The sequence below is a fragment of the Gobius niger genome (assembly GCF_951799975.1).
Source record: "Gobius niger genome assembly, chromosome: 17".
Classification (NCBI taxonomy): domain Eukaryota; kingdom Metazoa; phylum Chordata; class Actinopteri; order Gobiiformes; family Gobiidae; genus Gobius; species Gobius niger.
Window position 1 is genome coordinate 26,931,233 of NC_136868.1, and position 26,021 is coordinate 26,957,253.

The 26,021-nt window shown below is 42.0% G+C and overlaps 1 protein-coding gene across 1 annotated transcript; it reads left to right on the top strand.

Moving 5' to 3' along the window:
• The first annotated feature begins 24,057 nt into the window (after positions 1 to 24,057).
• On the top strand, positions 24,058 to 25,737 carry pdcb (phosducin b). Its single transcript, XM_079574559.1, has 3 exons — positions 24,058 to 24,117; positions 24,217 to 24,368; positions 24,960 to 25,737. The coding sequence occupies exons 1-3, from the start codon at positions 24,072 to 24,074 to the stop codon at positions 25,473 to 25,475; spliced, it is 714 nt and encodes a 237-aa protein (XP_079430685.1). The 5' UTR covers positions 24,058 to 24,071; the 3' UTR covers positions 25,476 to 25,737.
• Positions 25,738 to 26,021: the final 284 nt, after the last annotated feature.

Consider the following 26,021-nt stretch of genomic DNA (forward strand, 5'->3'; position numbering starts at 1 on the left):
CCTTGGTTGTGTATTGGTGTGCCTCACACAGCACCGAGCGCATTCTGCCCCTGAAGCACTTTAACTTTCTCTCAGATGTCATAAAACATGCAGACACTTGCCCGGCATTTGCATGTGGTGAGGTAACACGCCATGAACTTAGGATTTATGGAAAGTTCCTCTGGATATCTATGTTTCCTAGCAACAATAAAGACAGCAATGTGAGAGGATATTTGAGACTATGTATGAGTGAACTTCATGTTTTGGGTTTTTTTCCATTACGCTGTGCAGCTCCCTCCGCTCCACAACCTTCTGGGAATAGTTTAGTCTGTTTTATTCTCCAGGGAACGTCCATTAGCCAGAAAAATAGAAGGCAAGGCAAAGGGTTTAGCTCAGGAGTCCCCGACTAAATCAGCTCAAGGTCCGCAAAATGTTCTTTTGTTACTTTCGACACATGGATGAGGATGAAAAGGCTTTGGGGTCCGGACTAAAGCCTCTGAAGGTGGATCTGGACCCAGGTCCGCCAGTTGGGGACCCTCTCAATGTCTCATCATCAACATCTCACAGTGGTTCCCAAAGTGGGAGTCGGGACCCCTCAAGGGGTCGTGAGGCCTTGTGTGGGGGTCCACAGATGATTTTAAGATGAAATAAAAAGTGTAAATCAGCATATAATTTCTCAAATCCTTTCAAATATCACATTCACTTGATTTTAAAATGTTTTTTCTTCTACCCTCGTAGCATAAGAGTGAATAACTTAATAGTTGTTTACATGTCACCATATTTTAATCAGGGGTTCCCAAACTTTTTTGGCGGGGACCTCAAAAAGTTTGGAAACCCCTGATTAAAATATGGTGTCATTCATAGATCACGTGGTACAGTAGTACAGCGGTCAGCACTTGTGCTTCACTGCTAGAAAGTCCAGGTTCAATTCCCATCAGGGACGGGGCCTTTCTGTGTGGAGTTTGCATGTTCTCCCCGTGTCTGCGTAGGTTTCCTCCGGGTGCTCCGGTTCCCCCAACCACTAAAAACATGTACAATAGGCCAGGATGTTTGAGAGTGTGTTTGAAAGTGCGCATGGTGACAGCAAATGGAAATTAGCCCAAGGCTACAATCCGGTGTGGCTTGTTCATTAACATGCACTGTCCCTACCAAATAAACCAATAAACCAAACCCGCTTCCCTGTTTTTGTTTTTCTAGCCTTTCATTTCTTGAGCTTTGAAGCTAAAATTTTAACCAGATGTGCAAGCTCTCATTTGTAATGAGTTTGCTATCATATATAGTTGTTGTTTGTTTATGATAAACAAGATTTAAAAAATCTTCTTTGAAAACATCTTTGTATCTAATATATATATAATGTTTAATGTTTAATGTTTATAGTATTTAAACATGTGTGTGATGTTTGTTAAGTACAAATGAAGCAACCTAGCCTAACAAGTTTCCAATGAATATCTCGCCTTCTTCCTCTGTCCACTTGCAGTGTCTTGCCTTTGATAACCATTGGAAAAAAACATTAGATCCGGTCACAAAAGAAGTACCAGTAGCAGCTTGGCTTCGGTAACTCTGGGTTTTCCGGAAATGTCGGGAGAGTCTATGAGGTGTGAAAAATTGCGTTGGGTCCAAAACCAACTGCACTGAAAGGAAAGTTTTCATGCTGGAAGCCCGGGAAAATGAATAAAGCACTTTTCCAGAGCTCCTGACTCCAAAACAAACATAGTGGTCGTGGCTTACGTGACTTGAGACACATTGTAGTGAATCATCTCGCCATAATCCCGCCACCAAAACGCACACAATGACAAGGCATTTTCCCATCATGTATCACTTAATACAGAGGGCACATTTACTCAAAAGCTCTTCCAAATCAAAGCCCACGCAAAAATCCAACGGCTTTAATCAAGTCATGTGCATCAGTTGTCAGTTCCTTATGCCATAGCCTAATCGTTAAGGACTTGGCCCATCACAGCGTGAAAACGACCTGATTGTGTGTGTCGACTATTTGTTGTGGGTGTAGTTGTTCTATTACGCACCAATGTGTGGTAAGCTCAGGTCTGTGCCTTTTGAGCTGGATCAGGGGGATGCATCTCGTATTGTGTGGAGGTAATGAGGAGAGGCAGGCAGTGGGTTGTCTTTGGGACCAGATCGGTGGGATATTTTCCTTTTGTCCAGCGCGGTGTCCAGGAACACAGCCAAATAAGAATTACGTGATGTGAATCAGGTCTCAGAGACTGGGGTCGACTGGGAACCACTGAAGGTCAATTCAGCACGTGAGGTACTGTCACTGACCCGCACAAGCTACTGCACTCACACTCATAGAACTCACCACAAATTGGCATTGTCGGCAGGATATAATATTTCAACTTGGAGTGTAATTATTTTCAGAGAACTTTGTTGTATTTGTTTTGAGTCCTCATAGTTTTGCAGTCCCGTAAATGAAACGGTTTGGGGTGAATAAAGAGCGCCTTTATGAGTGTGAGTGCGAGACAAGGGATGGAAATTAGTCTGTCCAGGCCAACCAGGTCAAATAATACAAATAGATGATCAAGAATTGCTCTTACAAAATTACCCATTGAATGAACAGGCCAATATACGTAGAGCTTACTTTGCAGGACGATTTTGTGAGTAACCCAATTCGTTTTCAACTGTGCACATTTAGAGAACCGAGTTACTGAGAACCGTGCGGATTCAACTCCTCTTTGAGACAAAAAGGCCACGTACAACGGCTTTTACTCTATTCGCCAAACTACTGTCCTGATACTCTGCGAGGGACAATGAGAAGAGAGTTTAAATGAGAGTGTGGCCGTGGCAGCCCCGAGTCCGTGCAGAGAAAACATGAGAGCAGCGCCCGGGACACGGGGGACATGCAGGGGCACAGGAGGCGAGGCGAGCACCGAGAGACAGACAGACGAGCGGGGACACGAGCGGAGAAGCACTCGCGCTTTGGAAGTGCGCATTCACTTCAGCTGACTGCTCCATTTTGGTCTTATATGTGGCAAAATATAAGGAGAGTGAGTGAGCCTGGCCCTGTAACAACACGTTGATTAATCAGTGAAACAATGCACAGTTTGACTGAAATGCGGGGCCCTTGAGGCTGCGGGGGCCCTACGCACCCTGCATAGTTTGTGTATAGGAAAAACCAGCACTGTTTACGTCGGTCTAAACCAATGGGCGCTGGCTGCTCTGCTTTATGACCACGACACTGGGGGCCGCCATTGCTGTAGTACCTCCATATCGCCACTAGGCCCCCATTGAAAAGCATTGGAGTTTAGACACCTTAAAAACAACTTTAACGCCTGGTTTCAATTGTTTCAACACTAGACTAGGCTAGATATTCCTCCTGAGATAACGCTGCGTTAGTCACAATTTATGAAACCAGGCTGGTTTTCGTTAGAAGAATTTTTTAATGAGGCTCGGACTGTTAGCATTGGAGCAGCGCGAGCTACACGTCAGCAAGGGCCGAGTCTACTGTGAAGATCCCGCCCGTATGACCTTTTTAGGGACATGCTCGGTCAGAGCTGGGGAGGGGGAGTCTGTAAATCCGCCATGAATTCCCCCACGGCCGTGGTCATTGTGATAAACGGGGAGGAGTGAGCATAAGACGTCCATTATATTTTTACAGTCTATGGTCTAAACAGTTCCGAGTGCGGCTGAAACAGGTGATCTCGGAGTGGCCTGAGCCGCACTGTGGGTCAGAGCGGGTGTGGTGTGAATGCGGCGACCTCGGGCCGAACTACTCTCGCTTTGACGCCTCTTTTTTGCACGAAGAATGAATACGCGCTGCATGAGGATGTTTGGATTACTGCTCTCACAAGGCAAAATGGATCAACTTTAAATCATCGAGGTGTGCCTCTCTTTCCCATCTCTCCCTTCCTGCTGCAGTGAAACATTTTTCTTTATGAACCGATTAAAGTGCATTTCTCCTCACTTCGCGTCTTATTTCACGTAAATAAGAAACAGCTTCCTGCAGCTTGTTCCTGTGTCATATACGCCGTTGCTCTAGTTGGTTGATGTCGTCTGTCTATTACGCCCTCTGGGGAATCGCTCCCAGACTACTTTTAGTCTTTGAAAAAGACTGTAGTTTGGCAGGCCAGGCAAAACCGTTAGCATGTAGCCATTAACATGTTTCACCCGACCACCGCAGGGCTGCCAACTCTCACGCTTTCACTGTGAGACACACGTATTTGAGAGCCTTCACACGCTCTCACGCCACACTCCTCATATCACACGCTCAACTAAAAATCATCCCTGACTTTTTGCAGTGAGCGGCTGCAGACGCTTTATTTTGTCTGTGTGCCTCCACGGCTCCTCTGGCGTGTGTGTGTGTGTGTGTGTGTGTCTGTCGGCGGCTCTAGTGATGTGATATGAACGGGTTCACGGAGGTGAACGGCTCATTCTCCGCGGCCTGCGGAGAAAGGGTTTTAGAGCGTGGCTCCAGGGAAACAGCGAGAGCGCGCCCGAACGCTCCCAGCGCCAGCTCTCCCGGGCCATGGGAGAGAAAGAGGCGCGTGGGTTCCGTGAGTGACGAGGCGGCTACAGGAGCCCCGACACGAAACAACCTAGACCTCTTTACTTGAGTTTTTTTTCCCTCTTGCCCGAGGGAGAGAGAGGCAGAGAAAAAGTAGTTATTACATTGAATAATCATTCAAAGTTTAATCATCAAACATGCTCTAACATGTTGCAAAATACAGAGATCAAATTTTCATATTTTCTAAAGCTTGTGCTACTTGATTTTTGTTGGTAATAATTGGAATGACTGATGCAGAGAAACAGAGACATTGTGTCACTGTACCTTTTGTCAGGGCTGTAACGATGAAGGGGCCTCAGGGCATTTGCTGAGAGGCCCCAATTTGAAAGGGGCCCAAAAATATAATTCTTTAATACCAGTAAATAGACCAGCTACAATTATTATTTATGATCTAAAATGCACCAGATTGCAGGAAATCATATCTGAATTCTAAAAAAAATTCTTGGGGAGGACCCCCAAACCCCCCCTTCAGAGTGCCTCCCACACTTTTAATAGGTTCTGATGGTCATGTGGGGTGGAGCCAAAGCCCCTCTGATCCATCATGCAGCTCCTGATGCGCTCAGTCATGTTAAACGTAGACTTTTTTTTTTGGTTAGAACTTATTACGATTACGAGACACTGTCGCCATGAAAAAGGCCCCCCAGCTCGGGACCGACCAAAGTCTCACTCCAGAGTTTGGTGAAAAGTTGGCAGCCCTGCCACCGCCAATCACTCTCTCACACACTAGGCCTACACTCATACAAAGGCACGCTCAGTGAAGTGTCCTGTACGTAACACAGGCTGATTGAATGAATGCGTAATGCCACAGACATTTATCTATACTTGTGACAATGTGAAGTATGTTGACTATTAATAACAACTGTCAGGTGTATGTTCCATGAAAAGAGGGCATTAGAGCAGAATTAATGTGAAGATCATGTCAATAGATTTTGAATATAGTGGAAAGTCATGTCATGCGTCGTGGTTGTTAGGTGGCTGCTTTCGCCACTTGTTAGTCACTAAGATAAACAGTGCGGGCATTTCACTTGCCTGTGACACATTCATTTGAACAGCAATCATTCATATCTCATTCACACAGTCATATTAGTTTACATCATGGGCACAGATTTTTTTTTTGCATAAGATTTCCAAAATCCCTCTGTAATGAATACATATGTTGTAAATAAAATGAATCCCAAATTAAAAACTCCATTGAATTTCCCTCACTTTTATGTCAGTAATCCACACATATAAGACATTTCTATTAAAGCACCTATTGTTCACTCGCTTTTGACTCAGCGTCACTCGGCTTGTGTCATACAAATACTAGATGGGGAGCCCTATAATTAAGCTGATCCTATGGGATAGAGTAAACGCTGGGATGAAGGGAAGGGCACTGAAAAAACAGAAAGCGTGAGACATTGTGCAATAGTAGGAAGAATATTACCGGTGATTCATTGGTGTTAATGCCCATTTCAGGAAACCATTCTCTGAAAGGCTGGGCACTGTGCGATTCCAGGTACCGCTATGAACCCACATTTAACACGGCAGCGCTGTATAAGGTCACAGAACATCTTTTGTCATCACTAAAACAATGATGACAAAGGATGACAACAGCCGGTGAATGTGCCTTTACCTCGTGTCAGGTGAGAGGCTTGAGTCAGATATCATTGTGCTCATTCATACCTCACACCGACACAACACCTGTTTAATCCTATACAGAACCATTTAAAGGTCTGAAGAGAGAAACAGGGGCAGTTACGTCACATACCAAAAGTGTTAGAGCACGGCGTTGTTTATCGAAGTCCATTCTCAGACCTGCTTCTGTCTGTGAGAAACGCAGAAGCCCTTCCCGTTATAAGAAAGGAAGTCAGACTGGAGCCTATAATTAAGTATGACAAATAATGTATAGTCTATGGCAGGGGTCACCAACCTTATTTCAGCTGAGGGCTACTTTAAGAGCATTAAGTTGTTCGAGGGCTACCAGTTAAAAACAAATCCTAAAGACTTAAACGTACACTGTTCACTTATAGGATATTGACCCCACATTATATTAAAATAGCTTTATTTTAAACTCATACTGAGTCACAAGAACCAAAATAACTGTAATTTTAATAATTAGATTCAAGAAAAAGTCCCAAAGGCTACTGGACATGCCCCAAAGGAACCCTGAGTGCCCGCGGGCACCACGTTGGTGACCCCTGGTCTATGGTATGTGCTTTCTTCTGTGTCACGTTTTAACAAAGACAATTCAATGCTTCATAGCAAAATGTTATTGAATTGTGTAAAATTGCATAAAAACCAGGTTGATCCAGTTGAACTCTTCAATCAACCTTTATTTGTGTAGTTTTACAACTGTCAAAAACATTTGATTTGATCATAAACATTTTCTGGAAACGGTGGAATTTATGCACTTTATACTATAAGCGATAAATGATATACCCGGTTTGATCTTACGTATCAAAGCATATTCTGTGCACCCATATATCTCTTTTGACATGACACAATCCCCCCAAAGACCTTCACACAAGGGGAATATTCTGGGTGGAAGTATGCTACATATGTTAACCACTCACCAAGCCTTCCTGGTTTAATAATCTCCGATCCAGGTACTAACCAGGCGTGACCCTGATAAGCTTCCGAGATCTTATTTATGGATAGGTCTGGGGAAGAAGCAGTGCAGAGCTGTCCACGTGTTTCATAAAGCAGTAATCAATAATCTTAGACAGTGAAAATATCTAAAACAGTGGTTTTACTAATAGTGACGAGGACGCAGGTGCACCTTTGCAATAAAGATAAACTATATTTACACACAGTACATTTTATACACGTTTCAAATTAAAAAATAGTTGTGTAACCATAGCTTCAACCTATCATTATTCTATTTAATCCACGATTGTGAGACCAACAACACTGTGTTATGATGACACTGCATCACACCGAATCGGAATACTGTATTTGTATATTAAACACAAGAATCAGAGGTCCGGCTCTGTTACTGGACACTTGGCAACATTTTCCCTCTCCCACACGCCCAGGCGCTCTGTGGCCCTCATGATAATGCAACTATTCATTAATGGTTACTTTATGTCAGTTTATGATCAATTTGTGAGATGCACGTCTATCCAATCGGTGAAGCAATATTACATATGGGAACTTCTCCACAGTTTATTGTAGGATTTTATAGTGTGTAGTGTGCCTTTCCCACCACATGCATCATAGAATGGGAATTTATAGACCTGTAAAATGACAGAATCAATATGTATCTTCTTTTGGACGGCTTCATAACATACATAACATTTCTCAACTGTCCTTTCATGAGCAAACAAGTCAGGAAAGTGCTTTGGACCCAGACAATCATTGAGTCAGTGCAGGTTCACATGCATTTCTGTCAGTAGGTGACTGTCACTGGTTTCACTGTCGTCACCTTGTCTTATAATAGTCACCTCTGTGAACTTTAACTATTTAGTGTGAAGAGTTTTCCCACATTACTAACATGCTCTCAAACCATCGTACCAAGGAACACCTTACATGTCTCGAATAATTCAAATAGCTATCATTGTAGGAGGAACTAATGGTTTATTTTCTTCAAGAGGAAATGATTTGAAGTGAAGCATTTGCATAAAGTGAGCGTAGCAAGAATAATACAATAAGTGCAAATCCCTTTTCCCACACATCTGTTTCACATTGACCACACCAAGGGCCAACACAATAGGCCATTGTGATTTTTGGACCCTGTTCCTATAGAGACATGAGCATGTATCAAACTGCAAGGGAGCACAGACGAGACGGGAAATATGTTTTATTGGTTTAACATGTTGGCTTTTCTGAACTAATTTGTATAACCCTGGTCAGGGGAAAATAATTGCGTAATCATAAAATGGGCTGAGGCCTAGTTAATTTAGCCAATACATCCATAATGATTGTTACCTAAAGCATTTCTTTCAATATTTATCAACTGAATAAGTACTTGAATCTGAATATGAGTCTATATGAGTCTAAATATTGGACCATAATTTCCAATGTATTAGTTTGTAAATGCCTTAAACTGTAATTTAAGAGGTTCAGCTTTATTATTTAAAATACGGGGAAAAGAGAAATAGTTAAAAGATAAAGACGATGTTGTTCATGTTAAGACGAACATGTGGAGGCATGAATGACAAGCCTGTGTTCAATCATGACTTAAAGAGGGGCAAAAAAAAAGCTTCAAGGGGAAGTTTATCGGAGCCAGGAACTCCAGCCGCTATTTCCTTACGGTTTCAGGAAGAAAATGGCCACAATAAATCCATTGTTAATGTTAAAGTCTATGGTAGTAGATTGTCATGCTCAGGTGGCAAAATCAATATGTCTGTGTGTAAAACACCTGGATACATCTAAAACAAGCGTTCTCAATTACTGCCCCCTTGTGGCTGGAGATTTTCTACAGTCTATGGGCTGGAGTCATCATAATAATTACATAGCTACAATTGGATCTTATAGGCTATTAGGCGGCTGTTGTTTGGTTAATATTTTCTATGGATATGAGCGTTGTAAAAGGTGATGACTATCAAGTGCAGTCCTGTGAATAGTTCCTGTTATCTCAAGTAAATTATGAAGACTGTAACTTGATACAAGAGTGGCAGGTGAAGTGTTTATAGGGATTTCTTGTGAAAGTGAGATACAAGTCTGTGATGGCCGTGAGAGAAAGACAATTTTCTGTTCAAACAAGTTTTGGAGTGTGGAGTGGGGCTGATGTAACAGAAGGAAGCTGAGTTAACATGATAATGACAGTCAGCATGAAGTTTTCTTGTGAAGTCAACGCAAATGTACGAGGTGCGTTTTGCTTATCATTTCCATCGCTGTATGTTAAGCTGCTTCACTGTCAATGGCTCATTCATTCAAACAAACTATTTTAGGATACTAAAAAAAGTTTCATAACGTTGCGGTTTATTGTCTTGCTTTTCATCAGAATCACCAGTGCCAATGACTGTCATGTGAAAAGTGCTGGACCTAATAAGTTTAAAGTTCAAGATCTGAAAAAAATGACTTATATATATATATACACCGAGAGGTGTGAATAGAACCATCACTTGCTCAATGACATAGTGAACATGTTGAGCGTGTGCACGTATGTAGTTTAGCTATGCAGACGAGGCCCCAGTCACTGCTGTGACTTCATCTCACCTGCGGGAATATGTGTGAGTGAGTGGGTTAACTGTGAAGTGTAAACTGTCACTGACTAATAAATAATGGTTAAGTGTTAGTATGACTGGAATGTATCGTGCTAACGTTAGCCCATCGTTAACTACTCATTTGTCTGCTTCATCTGAAGTGCCCTTTTCAGTGTACAAAGTTTCCATGACATGACGTGTGCCGACAGTGTTGTCACAACAGGTGACAGACCGGCAGCACAGCACAGCGGGGGGCATTGTATGTGCAAGTACTTCCTGAGAGGACACACCTGTGGCTCAGATCCAGACAGATCCAGTCCTGAGCAACATGTCGTACCATTCACTGACGACACTTTAAACACGTAAAGGTAGCTTTGCTCTAATTAAAAAACATATAGAGCACTTTTCTACCTTCATTAGGCCAAAGCGCTTTACAGCAAGGAGCCAGCCACCCATTCACTCTCTCATTCATGCACCAATGTACACTGGAGGCAAGGAGGGTGAAGTGTCTTGCCCAAGGACACAAGGACAGTGTACATTTTCAGGAGCTGGGATTTAAACCACCGACCTTCTGATCATGAGACGACCCGCTCTACCAACTGCACCACTGTCGCCCCATTCAGCTCACAATAAATAAACTAAATAAAAACACTTTTTTTTTATCCATAAATAAAATTTGGCCATGGTCCCCAGGCTGCTGTGCAGTTCCAAATGATTTGAGCGCACACAGCAGCATGGTGTTAGCCAGGCTACTGCCTTCTACGGACCAGTCGCCTCCAGGTTGTGCGGAGTTGTCCTAAGCTGCATAGTATTTTGCAATGCAATGATCCATATTGATATGAATAAACAGAAAAAAAATATATATATATATATATATATATATATATATTTTTTTTTTTTTGTATATATATATATATATATATGTAACCCCCAAATTAGACACTGTAACAATTAACTGCTACAATGATATGTCATAATGTGTTAGTAAAGCTCATCAGTTTCATGTTTTATTGTTGCAACCCTGTATATAATTCAAACTACATAGAGGATGTGCCTCACATGATGCGACCCCCACGTTGAGACCACTGTATTAAAGCTGGGGTGCCTGACTTTTTGTTGTTTATATTTTTGCCATCACAGAGAATATTGTAAACACAGCAAAAAACAGACCATTGCATTGTCTTCATCTAACATTTTATTGAGCGTTGCGAGATAGAAATAGAAACAAGGGTTGGTCCCCCGCTTCACTTCACCACCGCTCAAAGCTGTACATGGACACTTGCTCATCGCAGTATGAAGTGGATCGGAGCAACACCCAGATTAAAGTCTTTGTGTTGATAAAGTGAAACTGTAAAAGTGAATGACAGGCAGGATTACGTCAGTCATGTACAAAACAACTATTGGTCTAATTATAAGTGGGTGATGTAAGGCTTTAGAGACGTATAGAGGATTCCCTTGCGGCTTGTTAATGTCAATCTCACGTACATAATTTCATCATGAGGTGAGCGGAAGGGGCGTGGCTCACAGGTGCACAGTGTTTTGTGACAGACTCTCTGGACGACTGGTTTCTATTTTGCGCTTGGCACAAAACCCACATGCTTTCGAAAGAGTTTCCAAAAAATCCCCAACACATACTGATTTTAGAAAATGTGTTCTGCGCATGGTTTTAGTTTTGTTTTCTTAGAATTGGGTGAAGATGTTACTGTAATTAAAGATCATTATTTTGGTCGATTTGAAGAGCTGCAGTGACGCACCTCTCTGTGATGGAGGTGAGAGAGCATCTGAACCACCTGGAGGGTTTCTGTTGAAAATGTCATCAGTGTTGAGTCTGACCTACTGTGTATCATTGTGTCCTGTAAGGTGGCAGAACTTGTGACAACATTTCATGATTCATTCTTTCACGTTCAGTCATAGTGCATTTCAAAAGAAGTCCTTGGAATTGTGTTGCTTAGAAATAACAACTCCTTTACCGACATGATGGGGAAATGTGCCCAACACAAATGGGAGAAGTCTTCCAATGAACCATCTTTGCTTGCTTTTTTGTTTTTAACTGAAGCAGAACGAAACTAAAGTCTCGATACACGGTGAAGTAGTATATGACAAAAAGGTGAATCCATTACAAACTATTTCATAATTATCCTTGATAGGATCTTGATAGGGGTTACCTAGAAGTTTGGGTTTTTCTAGCCTGTCATGCATGTTTTAGTGGTGGGGTAATAAAGTGCCTGGAGGAAACCTACACAGATGCAGGTAAAACAAACTCCACACTGAAAGCCTTTTTTTAAACTCCTGGATGACTGAGAGCTAAGCACAAACACTATAAAAGGGAACCTAGTAATAGTGGAGAAAATGTTTGTGTACTTTATAAATAAATCTATACATTTCAAACTGAAAAGCGCTTTAATATGCCTACTTTGTACAAGGAATGCGTCTTCATTTAGAGTTAACCCATAACCCTTAGTGTGATGCCTTTTCAATAATCACTGCACTATTGCCTTCCTTGTTCCAAAGAAGGAGCAAAAATAGTTACCGTCATGTGTCACCCCTTGTCAGTGTCATTTGCACAGTGCTCCTCTCATATAGTCAGATGAGATAACACTGAAATATTAGGTGTGTCCAGGTGAGAAAAGCCGGCCTAAGAAACCGTTTGTACAGCTACAATTATCCTGCCTGATCACAAAGCAGTGATAACAGTTACACTGGCTCCTCACATGTCTAAATTATATGTGGTTTCCCCATAACAACTACCTGCATGCTGCAGATAAAATTACAAACATATTAGTCACGATCAGTATTTCTTTATTACAAACATTTCCTTCATCAAGTGTGTGTCATTTTTTCCCCTCTCAAAGGAGTGGCGTGGCCGGGGGGACGACAGTTGGTTCAAAACAGAAACAGCGACATAGCTCAGGAATGAATAATATTTATGAATGACTGCATGGTAGTGGTGGGATTCTCTCGCTCTCTCCTCCCACGCACCACGCAACACAAGCGAGAGCCAACCTCCGGGATCACACCTTAAACAAGCATTTACAACAGTGCATACACAAGTTTTCTCATAAACCGCCTGTGGAGGGCAGGGGGCATCTAAAACCAGGACTATTAAGCAGCTTCTGTGACTACAGAAGTATAGTACACATCAGGTTAACATGACTGTACCGGCTTGAATCAGGCCTAAACTACAGCTAAATTTGAGTATAAGTTATATGAAAGCATGACCTTGTTTACAACAAAAGACCGGATGAATGTATGGATGGATGGATGGATGGATGGATGGATGGATGGATGGATGGTGACGATAATGCACCATGGACTACTCTCATTTGTGCTCATACATCTATCAACCCAAACATGCACAATGTTGAAACATCGTCCAGCTTTGTGCCGGTTGATCTGGAGATGGATCCTCAGGCACTCATGTGGCTGCCCACCATTGCCCCATCGACATTGATGGGTCAAATGCACAAAATTTGCCAATGTACACTGTAATTGCTCTTTACAACCCCTTATGTATTAGTTATGTATTAGTCTATTTGTAATGACAGCTATTGACTTCTGGATCCAACAGCCAAGTCCATCTTCTTTGTGCTTGTCCTTTTTCTATTTACAGTTCGGCATTAATCCAGCGGCTCATAGGCTATCCTATGATATCCAAGCCATGTATTTATGCATTATTTACTGTAGAGATTCCCTTTTGAGAAATTCCCCGTTCCATCCCCTTCTGTTGTGACCCAGACTCAAGCTCACAACATGCGTGGCCACATCGCATGCCCAGGAGGAATCTTTCTGCCCACAGTGAATCACATACGGCTCTTCTGAATGGTGTTTTCTGGTTATTTTCCCACCAGTTTCACTATCTCCACCGTGTTGTTCATGTGCAGCTTTCATGCAGACGCTCCGCCGCACGCAGAAATAACAGACATAACATTTAGACAAGCCACATCTGTGTTTTTAAGTTTACTGCAGGGGCACGGTCCTCTTTCCACCCAAACTCTCGTGAGCAATCTCCGCCACATTTCACATTCGGTTACTTCTTACACTATTTGCAAGCTTCTAGCAGACAAACAGTGTGACTTTTAAGTGCTTTAAGTCATGCAAGGAGTTTTTGACTTTAATTCTTTGGACTTTGCTGTGGAGATTCATCATGCAAACAGTTCCCAAAGCGCCTGGGCTTGTGGGTCATTGAGTTTGTGTTATTGTAGATTGATACACAAGTAACATCTGGCGGCGCTCCTATCCCACTACCTGTAGATCAGCCTGAAATGCCCCGGTAACAAATAATAAAATCCAGATAATGTTTATCAACAACTTTTCGGGCAATTTGCGATGAAAACGTGATCTGGCCTTTCAGCTCTAAAACATTTATCTGCAGTAGCGGCGAGAGGAAGTGTAATGTTTGGAGAGTTTTGACTGTTGCATACACAAACAGACGTGTAGGTGTGACTGAATCTACAAGACTGGATCTCACTGGATGGCTCATCTACTTGGGAATATGGGTGCACTGTTCTTGATCATTCTAAGGCGGTGGCATAGTAACTAGCATAACAAGGGATAGCGCATTTTGTAGGTTTGTTTCTATATCATTACTCCGAAAGTATCACATTTCCTGGTTAGTCATATTACTGTGAAGTAATTTGAGGTGCTTTCCATTGTAATGCCATCCTATAACTGCCCATTACATTGGAATATTATTGCCAATAATATGTATGAGTTCAGAGAGCCACTGCCTTAAATATGTGCATGGCAAAAATATATATAAGTGTGTAGTCATTACTGAAGGCTATTGTGAGCTGAAAGGATCAATAGATACTTTATTGTCAGATGGATCTGAAATTTGTTTTTCCAAAGTTCAGCAGCTCCGTAACAACACAAGACATTTCACAAAGACATGAAAAACAATATTCCAGTGCCATGACACTTTGATTTTATGACTTAAGCTCCTCATTTCGTTTCAGGATGGACTGATGAACAAAGGAGTTCCTCAATCTGACCTTCTCATGGCATGGCACACAGTACCGCCGCCCTGATGGTAACAGCTCAATGAACAAGTCAAGGGAAGTTCAGACAGGAGGGAATTCTGGATTACGCTTCTTTTCATTCCCCGCTGAGTGATCCAAACTATGAGGCCAGCAAAAAGTCTGGAGAGGACACGTGCACAATCATCCTGAAGTGGAAGTGAAATATGCTGAGTCAGAGCTTCTGAAATATTTGCCATTTGTTCCTTAAAATAAGCAAGACTGGACTTTCACAGAGGCTCATAACACAGCCGGTCCAGTGGTCTGTCATCACACTGCGCACACATCAGGCCTGCTCATATAAGTGAATCACACACAGGGAAAGGAGCAGGGTCAGAAATTGGCCATCGGAAAAATCCACAAAACCAATACGTTGGAGTTGTTCAAAAGACATATTGGATCTTTAATAGATCAACATTTGAGCAGATATTGAGATAATTTGATGTCTTTTCCTCCGCCTCCGACATTCCCTACTCTCAGGCCAGTGTACAGTGCGGAGGAGGTGGACAGGCATACAGGGAAACAGCACATGTTGTTTTGAGTTTGAAAAGTACCAATCTAATAAAACAGTTCAACTCATGAAATGCAGTATTTGACCTTCCCAGTAACAGCAACTATAAAGTGTTAAATTGGGATGAACTATGTCTAAATTGGGTGTAATTCATGTCGAATCCCGAAAAACCCCCAAAAAAAACACTTGGCTTACATGCATCACAAAAGTATTTATATATATATTTGTAGGCTTGCAACCTGTGGCTCCCTTTGGCCTTGACAAAAACACATGAAAATGAATATTATTGCTAAGCTGCAGTAAATGTTTTATTTATATCAAAGTGCGCTATAGTTTTTATTTCAATGTTACAAAAATAGGAAGTACACAAATGGACCTGCATAGTTCACTGTTTAATTAGGCTATTAAATGATCAAAGTAGGCCTACACTTGCAGACTTTTTAATTTAGCAAAAGATACAAACTTTTAAAAGTTTACAAGCTGCATTATATTTTGTGGCTCCAAATGATTTTTCTGGGGCGGAAGACGGGACAAAATGTCTCTTTTGATAATGAAGGTTGCAGACTCTTGGCCTATACAAAGGTTTAGAGCAGTATATATTAAAATATTTCTACAAGGGGATACTTATTTATGATTTGATGATTAGTCGCTGTTATGTCTCTCTTTTTCCTCCCTGGACCTGTATAAGGCGTGGTCAGATGCAACCAGGTGCTGCTTAATGGGGATAATTCTTCTTGACCATGTCGGGTCGTGTCATTGTGTTACATGTGGATGTGGATAGTGGTTTGTGGAGCCAAATAAATCAGTTTCTATAAGTGGAACATGTGTCTGAGAATCTTTCATTTAAGCAGCCACAGTGTCAGTATTCTTGGTGTATACTGCCATTACATAAAGCTTGATAAGGAAAATATCTTCGCCTGGATGGATATTAGACATCATTGAAGAAGCGATGTAGCTTCAGTGTTGGTTCATTAAACTGCAGTGTCAATCCTATGACATGTAAAGCACAGAAAGAATCAGAGTTCTAGCTGTGTGGTAGTGGTGGATGAAGCAGATGTTGAGATAATTTGATGTCCTTTCCTCCGCCTCCGACACTTACTTCTGTAAGTGTGACCTTATGAGACTCTCCCTCAGGCAGGAGTGTGGTGTCTCCCTCTGAAATAACCCTGTCCTCTCTGCTGCAGGAAGGCCGAGCCATGCCCTGTCCAGGTCATTGTTGTTGAGCCAAAACACCAGAGTCTTGCACAGTTTGAGAAGAGCATAGTCCTCTTTGATGGCTTTTGCGAATTAGCCACAGTGTCAAAAGGCCAAGGGTGTGACTCTTACAATAAATGCAACATAACATAAAGGAAAGCTCATTGTTATGCCTGAATTAAGCAAAAGGTTATTGACAAACAGGGCACACACAGTGACAAGATGAGAAATGGTGCTGTGTGTTAACATACTGGCTATCAATCAAGCTGTACGGTATTCTAAATAAAGGCAAAATGCTACTTCAACATTGACAACATTTACTGCTGCATGTAGTAAGTATTTTTGTCCTATACCTGCACTGGATACATCCTGGACCTTATCTGTCCTGGATGTGGTTATCGTGGCTTTTCAGAAGGCTTTTACCACTGATAGTCACAGGAAGTGTCGACAAATAAATCTTCCCTTTACCACTATGGTGAGGTGATCAAACACAATATTAATTGTTATTATTATATTACATTATATATTATAGGCAGTGGCAGAAATTAGGATTGGGCAATTCAGTAATGTAAAAAAATATGTTCAACAGTTTCCTTTTCTCTCGCATCTAAATAAATCTCGTCCGGTGTGAGGCAGAAGTGTGTTTTGATAAGACGAGATTAGTTTCAGATTGTGGTTTCTGTGGGAAGTCTATTCTATTGATATGGTTTCTATGTGTGCTCTCTGCTCTACACTGACGCTCTTATCGGAGGAACCTGACTCACTCCACAAAAATGCCACTCAAGTAAACCTGGCTAACACCATGCTGCTGTGTGCGCTCGAATCATTTCGAACTGCAGCCTGGGGACTATGGCCGAAATTTTTGCGTGGATTTGGGAACCAATCACAGAACGAGGAGGGACGGCAAGATGATGACCAGCTATTCGATATACGGAAGCTTGTAGTTTATTTACGGATTTTAAAAAATGATTTTTTTTTTACAGATCAAACATGACAGCAGCAGACGTGACGCTATTTTTCGATTGAGCTTTAGGCCGTGTTCTAAATAGTTCAGCTCGAAAGTTTACAGCAGGTACGTCATACGTCATCTTATACGATGATACAATTGGCTGTGGCCACGTGCAGACGCATGATAGACGTTCGTGGCGCCCCGTAAACCACACCTCTCCTACGTGTCCCCAGACTAAATATCACTTGTGATTTTAGTCAGTGTTAGCCAGGCTAACTCAAGGTACTGTTTACCTGTGGCGTGGGGGAGATCAGGAAACAAGATTTCACAACTTTATTTATTTGGAATATTAACCTCTTAACCCCCACCTGAACCAAGCACATTTTCACCAGTTTGGCTTTACCCAAATCTAAAGGCTTCTTGAACAAAGCGTCAAAAATAGAGAAGAAGATAAGCAGCAAAAGAGAGACAAAAACACAATAAGCAAGCGACAAAAATGTGACAAAAACATGGCGACAATGCAACAAAAAAGTCACTATCAGTTTTGTAGGTCTTAGCTTTCAAATGAAGCGTTGCTCTGGCTGTGAGCTCCAGTCGAGAAGCTGAAGTGGAGAAAATGTGCTCGGCAACAATTATTATTATTATTATTTTTCATAGTTAGATTTATTTTTTAATCATTTGCAATAATCAATGATATATGGAGTATCAGTACGGACATGTCCTAAATTGTTAGACTTTTCCCCCCCTTTTTTTTTTCTAATCAGGAAAGTCCCACTCAGATTAAGAACCTCTTTTACAGGGGAGTCCTGGCCGCAGGGTGGAACCTATTGTACATGTTTTATTGGTAGGAGAAACCTGGATGCCTGGAGAACATGCAAACTCCACACAGAAAGGTCCCGTCCAGATGGCAATCGATCCGAGGACCTTCTTGCTTCATCGCCAAGCTTGGTCCATATCTTTCAATCTCCTCTGGTCATTGATGTGGAATTTTGTGTGAAGTTCATTGACTTAGTAGGAGGAGGGGATTCCCCCCCCCCCCCCCTTCCATTGTGTAAATAATTTGCCAATCATTAATAAGGGCACTGTCAAGTTCCTGTATGATTTGGTGGAAGCAGGGAATAGACAAACAAGGGTCATCCAAAGACCTGCTGTTACTTTTGTCAGAAATGCAGCAACAACTTCAAAGAAAGACGTGTGCTTCTTAATGCTTCTAAACCAAGAGTCCCCAAACGTTGTACTTTTTGAGTTCTGCTACCAACCCAAATAAAGGTACTGGTGTGATAATCACGGCTCCTAAAAGTACATAATGGTTATTGATGTAAAAGTATTTCTCACTTCTTGTAAAAGCCAAATAGTTGCGTCCACAGCTTGCATATGTGGATGGGCAGTAAATCATGTCTATTCTGGGAGCATTGAGTTTGTGAGAAAAGTCCAGTAGCCAATGCAAATACTGAAAGCAGAAGTTCACCTCACCACAAACCACACACACACTCACACTCACGCTCATCTCTTCGTCCCTGTCGGCAAGTTTGGACACTGCGTTTACAGCACGGCACCAGACCTTACGGTAAAGGCAGCAGTGAGATCAGCAGACTCCAGCATGCCGCCGAGACGCATGCTGGTGAGACGTACAGCCGTATTTACACTGATAACCTGCTCGGCTGAAAAGAAACAAAACAAAAAGAAAGATTCATAAATATCAGTTGATAATTTTCCTTTACCTTTGCACCTCCTCACATGATTTTACAAGTCAGGCCCGCTTTGAAATAACCTTGAATCCCTATCCATGGGTTTCAGGTGAAGTGATAAAGAGAAGTTACGCAAAAAAGAACAAAAAATCCAGTGAATTGGCTCGTGTACACTTGGCATTTTAGACTAAGGTCTGTTTTAGGCCTGGCTTAGTGATGAATTTACTTGGTGGTACTTGAAATATTAATTAAAGTGGTATTTGGTGTGAAAAGTTGGAAAAAAAAAACACTTAAAGACATTCAAATAAATGGGAATAAATCAAGGGGATACGTTGTTAATATAAAAATGACCACCTGAATACTTGGAGGGATGTTCTCACATATCCCCCAAAAAGTGCAATCAAGTTTCAGTCAGCAGGGTATATAATTTCCAAAGGCCAAATTAAGTAACACTTAGCCATTGATCTAGACTCTTTCTGTGTATCAATGTTTTTAAGCCCAGACCCCATCACAAGGTGTTCTAAAAGTGAACCTTGCATTGTGGCAGGCCGTTCAGGCAGTAGGCTGACCTCTAGTGTCTGGATTCAAAAGCAGCACCAGGCGGCTCTCCGATCCACACTTGCCCTGAAGTCCAGCCAAGGGCCAGATCCAGTGAGCTGCGATCACGTCAGCGCTGTCTATGAATGGACTGGAGAGGTGAGCAGGGGGGCACAGGCAGAGTATAAGCAGACCCCTGGGTAAAGGTATAAAGCCTCTTCCAAGAAAAACTACGGACAACTTTCACAGAAGAATTAAGTGCTCTCATGAAAAACGTTGTGCTGATGGTCAAGTCAGTCCTTTTTGCTTATTTGCACACTCTTTTGACACTCTTCGAGCATTGGTCTAATTGTTGGATGAAATAAATCTTACTATTTAGTCTAAAAACAAACAAATATATATTTTAAATGTGCTTTAAAGTTTTCCATAATAACTGACAAACATAAAAACAGACTTTAACTTTCATCTTAAGGCGCAATGATAGACACATTTAGCCCAAAAAGGATCAAAATAATCTGCTGTGCACTTTTAGAGTGACCTGTGCTCGGCGAGAAACAGAGACAAACGGCCCTCCTGCTGACACGCACTCCCTGTGTCCAAATAAAAATGTACGGTAAGCCTTTAAGCCAATAAATAGAGAGCACAGACAGCGAGGCATGGGCAGGAGTCAAATGCTAGACAGCATGTGGTCAGGTGTGTGCCAGTCAGTCAGCAGATACTAGACCTTCCATAAACCTCTATAAATAAAGGTTGATGGAGTGATTGATTAATATACACATGCAAAATGCTCCAAATGATGAAACTATATATATATATAAAAAAAGAGAACAATGGTCAGACATGCAAAACACTACAGGGATTGGTGGTACGATGCCTGGCAAAAAAAAGTCTATTTCTGAAGAACCACCTTCAGTTTTAATCACACACGCTGTCTCAAGTTTCCATAAGCTTGTGCAATACAACAAGATTTATTCCATCCAGAGTTGCAATAATTTCTTTGATGATGGTGGAGTCGCCAATACCTGCACAACATACAATAGCCTTCTCCAGCACGTTACAAAGATTCCCAATGCACCGGAAAAGTAAACACACTTATACAGTCTGAGGAAACCCATTCTCTTCAAATGCTATTTCAAACTCAGTCCATTCAATCACAATCCAAACTTAAGGAGACTAAACTGAAATGTTAATGGGTTAAAAATCACAAGTTACATACTAGAGATGACTTTAAGTAATAAACATCAGAAAACCCATTTTTTATGTGAAGATAACTTGACATATTATTTAAATTGCACTCTATTATCAATGTACAAAATGCTGGGTACTTTTATTTAAACACATACACTTACATTACACACTTCTAGCAACGAGATTTCAAAATGTGTAGTTCAATAAGTGATTTGGAGCCGTGTATTGTTCTGCTGGTAAGTAGAAGCAGAATGGACCACAACCAAGGCGTTGCATGTTAGTTGCAATGGAACTGATATAACCACAGCCAGTGAAAATTACAGACATGGAAAATAATGCAATGCACTGTTGTATTTTTAGGTTAATTACTCGATTAGTCTTTGTTGGGTGTTACACATCTGTGGTAAGCTCAAGTAAAGGATTTGTGAAGAAACCCTGATATTGTTGCCAACTAGGCTAATGCCTTTTCAGTGGCACTTCCTCCGGACACGGGGCGAACTTGGTTTTCGCCAAGCAACATGTTAGACGTCCAAGTGATATTATGGATCCTCACGTATTCTCGCTCTAGAAATATGTACACCTCCAACAAGATGCAGTATAGACATATTCATACCTTTGAGTAATCAGGTTTTCTCAGGCTTCCGAATGCTGACAGAGAGCAGCAGGGAGCAGAGGTGTGTGAAATGTATTCTTCTAAATGTGTAAGGTGTTTTGTTTAGTTTTTTAAATAAGAACACAAATACTGTAAAACCATTTGCAACATTCTTAAAAAGTACGTTTCCCATAATTGTCCATTTATATATTTTCTAGTTAATCACCAAAGTTCATCTTCAATATCCCTTTGAAAACTAAACCTTGAAAGACCCCACGGTTAAAAGCTGTAAGTTTGGAAATTTTGGATTGTTCTGTGAAACCAACAAGTTCATAATTTCCTGCAGTAAGCTCCAAGCACATAGTAATGTTTGTGTTCTCCAACAAAGCCAGAGCTTGTGATAGAAGATGACAGTGCTAGACTCTGTTGGCCTAAAGCTGTAGATGGTTCGAGCGATTCCTGTCATGTGCCCTGCCTGCGAGTGCTCCCAGCAGGGCTGTATGCAATAGGGGGCTCACAGGGTCAAAAAATCTTCCAATAGCACAATAAATGAATGTTTACATAATCATAGGACGAACTGAAGCCTCTTTCAAAAACTCGGGCTTACGGCACTGCTCCCTACTGCAGACCATTTTATTCAGCCGCTTAGGGCGAGTTAACCCTTTGCGTAACACTGGACCAGCAATTGTCACACTTGGAATCAAGTGACGGCTGAAGTTTTCTTGGGTTTCGCATTTCGTCAGCCCTTTGGCTTCTTCATTGCTGGATCTATATCAAGAGCAGTGTCCCGCTTAATGCCTCACGCCGGACAAATCCTCTTAGGCTCTGGGCTCTATTTCTGTTGAGTCTATAGGGTCTTTTTGGAAAGCTCTGCGAGAACAAGCTCATTGGATAGAGAGGACACACGCATGACGGGCAGGAGACTGGGGCCAGGCACAGACAGCTGAGCCATTGACAGTGGTCCTGGGAGTTAACAAACAGCAACTGGTGTTTTGTCATAAGGGTAAGGACTCGTGCAATTTCTAAAATTTGGGTTTTTTCTTGGCAATTCCAGCGAGTTTATGCTTTTGTATTGTCGTGTATTGTGGATTAACGTTCTTTGCATTGTAATACTGGGCTGAAATAATCAAGTAGTTTATTGTTTTGAGGACTGTGAATCATCTTTGTTGTTAAGTTAACTTCAAACATAATCATTTGACCCAACAGCTCATCTTAACAATTCTACTTGCACAAAAGAGACTGGATATAAATCTAGGTGTGATTTCAGCATTTGGATTGAAATGCTTTTTATTTCTCACATTTGAAAACTAAACAACCAGTTTATTGAGGGTTTTAGTCACGGGTCTGTATCTAATGAGCGCCACATCACGAGAGAGGTCGGTCTACAATGACAGTTTTGTTTAGGTGCGTGTGTTTTATGGAACATAGCAAAAAGCTCGCCAAGAGGACCATGCAAACAATAAAAGATCAACTAAAGGCCAGACCGCACAGGACGTCAAACATTGTGTCGGGCTTCTTTCATTTGTATTTGATGTGGAAGATACCGTGTGGATGTTAAAGTACTTGCAAGTCTTAATTTGGCCATGCCCCGGGTGGATAATTGCCAGAAATCTCCGCCGCGTGGATTTAGGGGTTAGGAAGTTGGAAACGGAAATCAGGGAGCGGAGCACGCTAATTAAAACACAGGATAGGACATTTAATCCAATGAGTTATGAGCTCTGCAAACGTCACGCCTGTCCACCCTGACATCATCAAACACCTTATTTGGCAGACAGTAAGTAAGCCCCCCATAGAGGACAATTAATAGGATGAGGAACATAAGAACGGGAGCAAATCCTCTCAGCCTGCATTACTTTAATTGCCATTGTCTGACTGCCCCTTGTATGTACAACTATTTCATTGTTAAAACATGATCAAGGTTTCTCTGGACAAATACACAAAAGGCTAACTCCAGGGGCACCACCAAAGGGGGGAAAGGTTAGGTTGATTCTAAGGGGCCCATGGTTGAAAGGGTGCCCTGGAACACCACACTGAATAATAATAATTCTGCTGTTAAACTGAATAAATGGTTAAATTAGAATCTTAGCGCATAATGTAAAGCCACACTATGTAAAGCCACGCTACCATCAAACTATTTAGTTCAGGGGTGTCAAACTCAAATGCACAGTGGGCCAAAATGTAAAACTTGAACAAAGTCGCGGGCCACCATTGAACAAATGAACCTTTTAATATGGACCCAAACAAGATTTGCTTTAACATTGAATATGGAACAAGCAACACTTATTACTATACAATATATAACTTAACAGTCCAGATATGCAAAATCAGAAAAAAAATGTATAATACCGGTGGGTCAGCTCAAGTAGTCATTTGGTATAGCCTCGCGGGCCAAATATAATTGGGCCAGAGTTTGACAGTTGATGCCAAATGGTTATACTGGTAAGAAATGCCATTGCTTTGATTATACACCCTACAACATAAAGTTTCAATTGGTTCTTGCAAATATCTGGGAAGCTGAACATTTGAGGGCAAATTCGATTAATTCTTCAGTAATTCTGAAGGATGGTTATAGCAAAAGAAAATGATCTCTTCTATTAACATAAATATAATAATAGTTCTATTGTCAGGAGGGATGAGGGTAAATTCTGGCTCCCCTGGTAACGCTTATATGGTGCAATGATTGTTCTGCGATTCTTAGATTTTTGCCATATCATAATAGCCATGACACGTTCAACTTTCTTTTGTTCGCAGGTATCTAAAGTCAGGAAAAATGTCTGACCGACTCCTCGACATGGAAGACTTTGCGACCAAAACAGGTGACAAATAATACAGAGCTTTGACTGTGACAATAATCAAATCAAATACTGGTCTGAATGGTGTAACGGAGGGTACGTTGTACGCTGGTTTTTGCGCAGGGCCAAAGGGTGTGATCAACGACTGGAGGAGGTTCAAGCTGGAGAGCATGGACAAAGACAACCTCCCGCCGGCCAAGAGAGAGCTGCTCAGACAGATGTCGTCCCCCAGCAGCGCCAGGGACGGGGACACCATCGCCGAGCAGAACAGAAAGGTACGCGGGCCCCTGCACCACAGCGTGGAATTGGTCATATTTCAAAGGAGGAACGGTGAACGTTTTAAGGCCACTATGATTTGTTTTCAATACTGTGAATGGTTGAAATATTTGTTGTTTGTGTACTTTCTTGCTGCATCAATAATTGGCTTAAATGTTCTGCATGATATAAGCCTGTGCTGGTCATTCACCGTAACAGTCATGTTGGGTCATGCTTGCAGCAGCTGGAAGCTCAACATTTAAGTCTTACCCGAGTTGAACTCACAGCTGTAATGTGAGATTTCATCCGTTGGGCCATGGAATTGTAACTAGAAAGCTGTTTTAGGGCAGATCTTTAGGATGAACAATTTAGTGCTTTTAAAGGCCGTGTCATTGTTCCATGCAAGCTGCACGACATGACTTTTTTTCGTCAAATTGTCTCAAAACAGGGCAAAGAAAACCATGAACTGAACTTTTGCACATTTTGAAATGATCCTATGTTTTAGATTTTTTGGTTGTGTCTCTTTTGCCGGACATTGTAGCTTCACGTGAAATACAGCGATAATCTGGCGATGTTTTGTGCAAGCCTCAACCCTTCCCTCTGCTTTCTAGATGAGTGTGCAGGAGTACGAGCTGCTGAAGGAGGAGGACGAGGGCTGCCTGAAGAAGTACCGGCGACGCTGCATGCAGGAGATGCACGAGAAGCTCAGCATCGGGCCGCGCTTCATCGGCGTGCACGAGCTGGACAGCGGCGAGGCCTTTCTGGAGGTCATAGAGAAGGAGCACCACAGCACCGTAGTGTTGGTCCACATTTACAAGGTGGGCATCAAAAGCTGTGACGACCTCAATCACTGCCTGGACTGCCTGGCCACAGAGTACCCCACAGTGAAGTTCTGCCGGATCGACGCCGTGTCCTCCGGGGCGTCAGAGCGCTTCTCCGACGAGGTGCTGCCCACCCTGCTGGCGTACAAGGCCGGGGAACTGATCGGCAACTTCCTGGCATGCACGCAGCACCTAAACCAGGAGTTTTTTGCCACTGATGTCGAAGCTTTCCTCAACAGCTATGGCCTGTTGCCGGAAAAGGAACTGCCAACTGTGGAAGATGAGGAGGAGAATGACGTCGAGTGAATTGAACTCTGGGAAGGGGGGCGGAAGACTGTAAGGGCTTTGAGAGATACCAAAGACCAATAGAGGATTGTCCACTTGCTGTATAGAGTTAGTGGAGCGTTATCCATGTCCGTTTCAGGCTGGCGTCACGGTGTAGGATACGGCGGTTGCTGTGGCAGATATGGTTCTGGGAAACCACAAAAATTGAAAGAAGATAACAGCATGGCTGACCGGACATAACCCTGTTTACCCCATACGTATGGTAGCATTTGAATACAGTGACTGGGACCAAGAGGAGCAGAGCACTCTACAACCTGAATGTTTAAAGTACTATTAAGAAATGGATCAACTGCTTTATTTTTTATCTGTATATATGTATAAGTTGAATTTACTTTGTGATTTACTGGCTGTGCAGTGTGTCTGTGTTGATCTTGTGTTTTTGAGAGTAAAGCGGTAAATTATGCTATATTAAGTTGAGTGATAATACTAACATTATTTAGATTATACTTGAAGGAACAGTTTTGTTGCTCAAGGGCATCATGGGAATCATAAGATCACTTGTTTGAG

Bases quoted from the DNA above. Each gene is read 5' to 3' on its own strand.
- pdcb (XM_079574559.1), top strand. From the start codon at position 24,072: ATGTCTGACCGACTCCTCGACATGGAAGACTTTGCGACCAAAACAG. The intron at 24,118-24,216 runs GTGACAAATAAT...GTTTTTGCGCAG, and splicing joins AGACTTTGCGACCAAAACAG to GGCCAAAGGGTGTGATCAAC. The intron at 24,369-24,959 runs GTACGCGGGCCC...TCTGCTTTCTAG, and splicing joins TCGCCGAGCAGAACAGAAAG to ATGAGTGTGCAGGAGTACGA.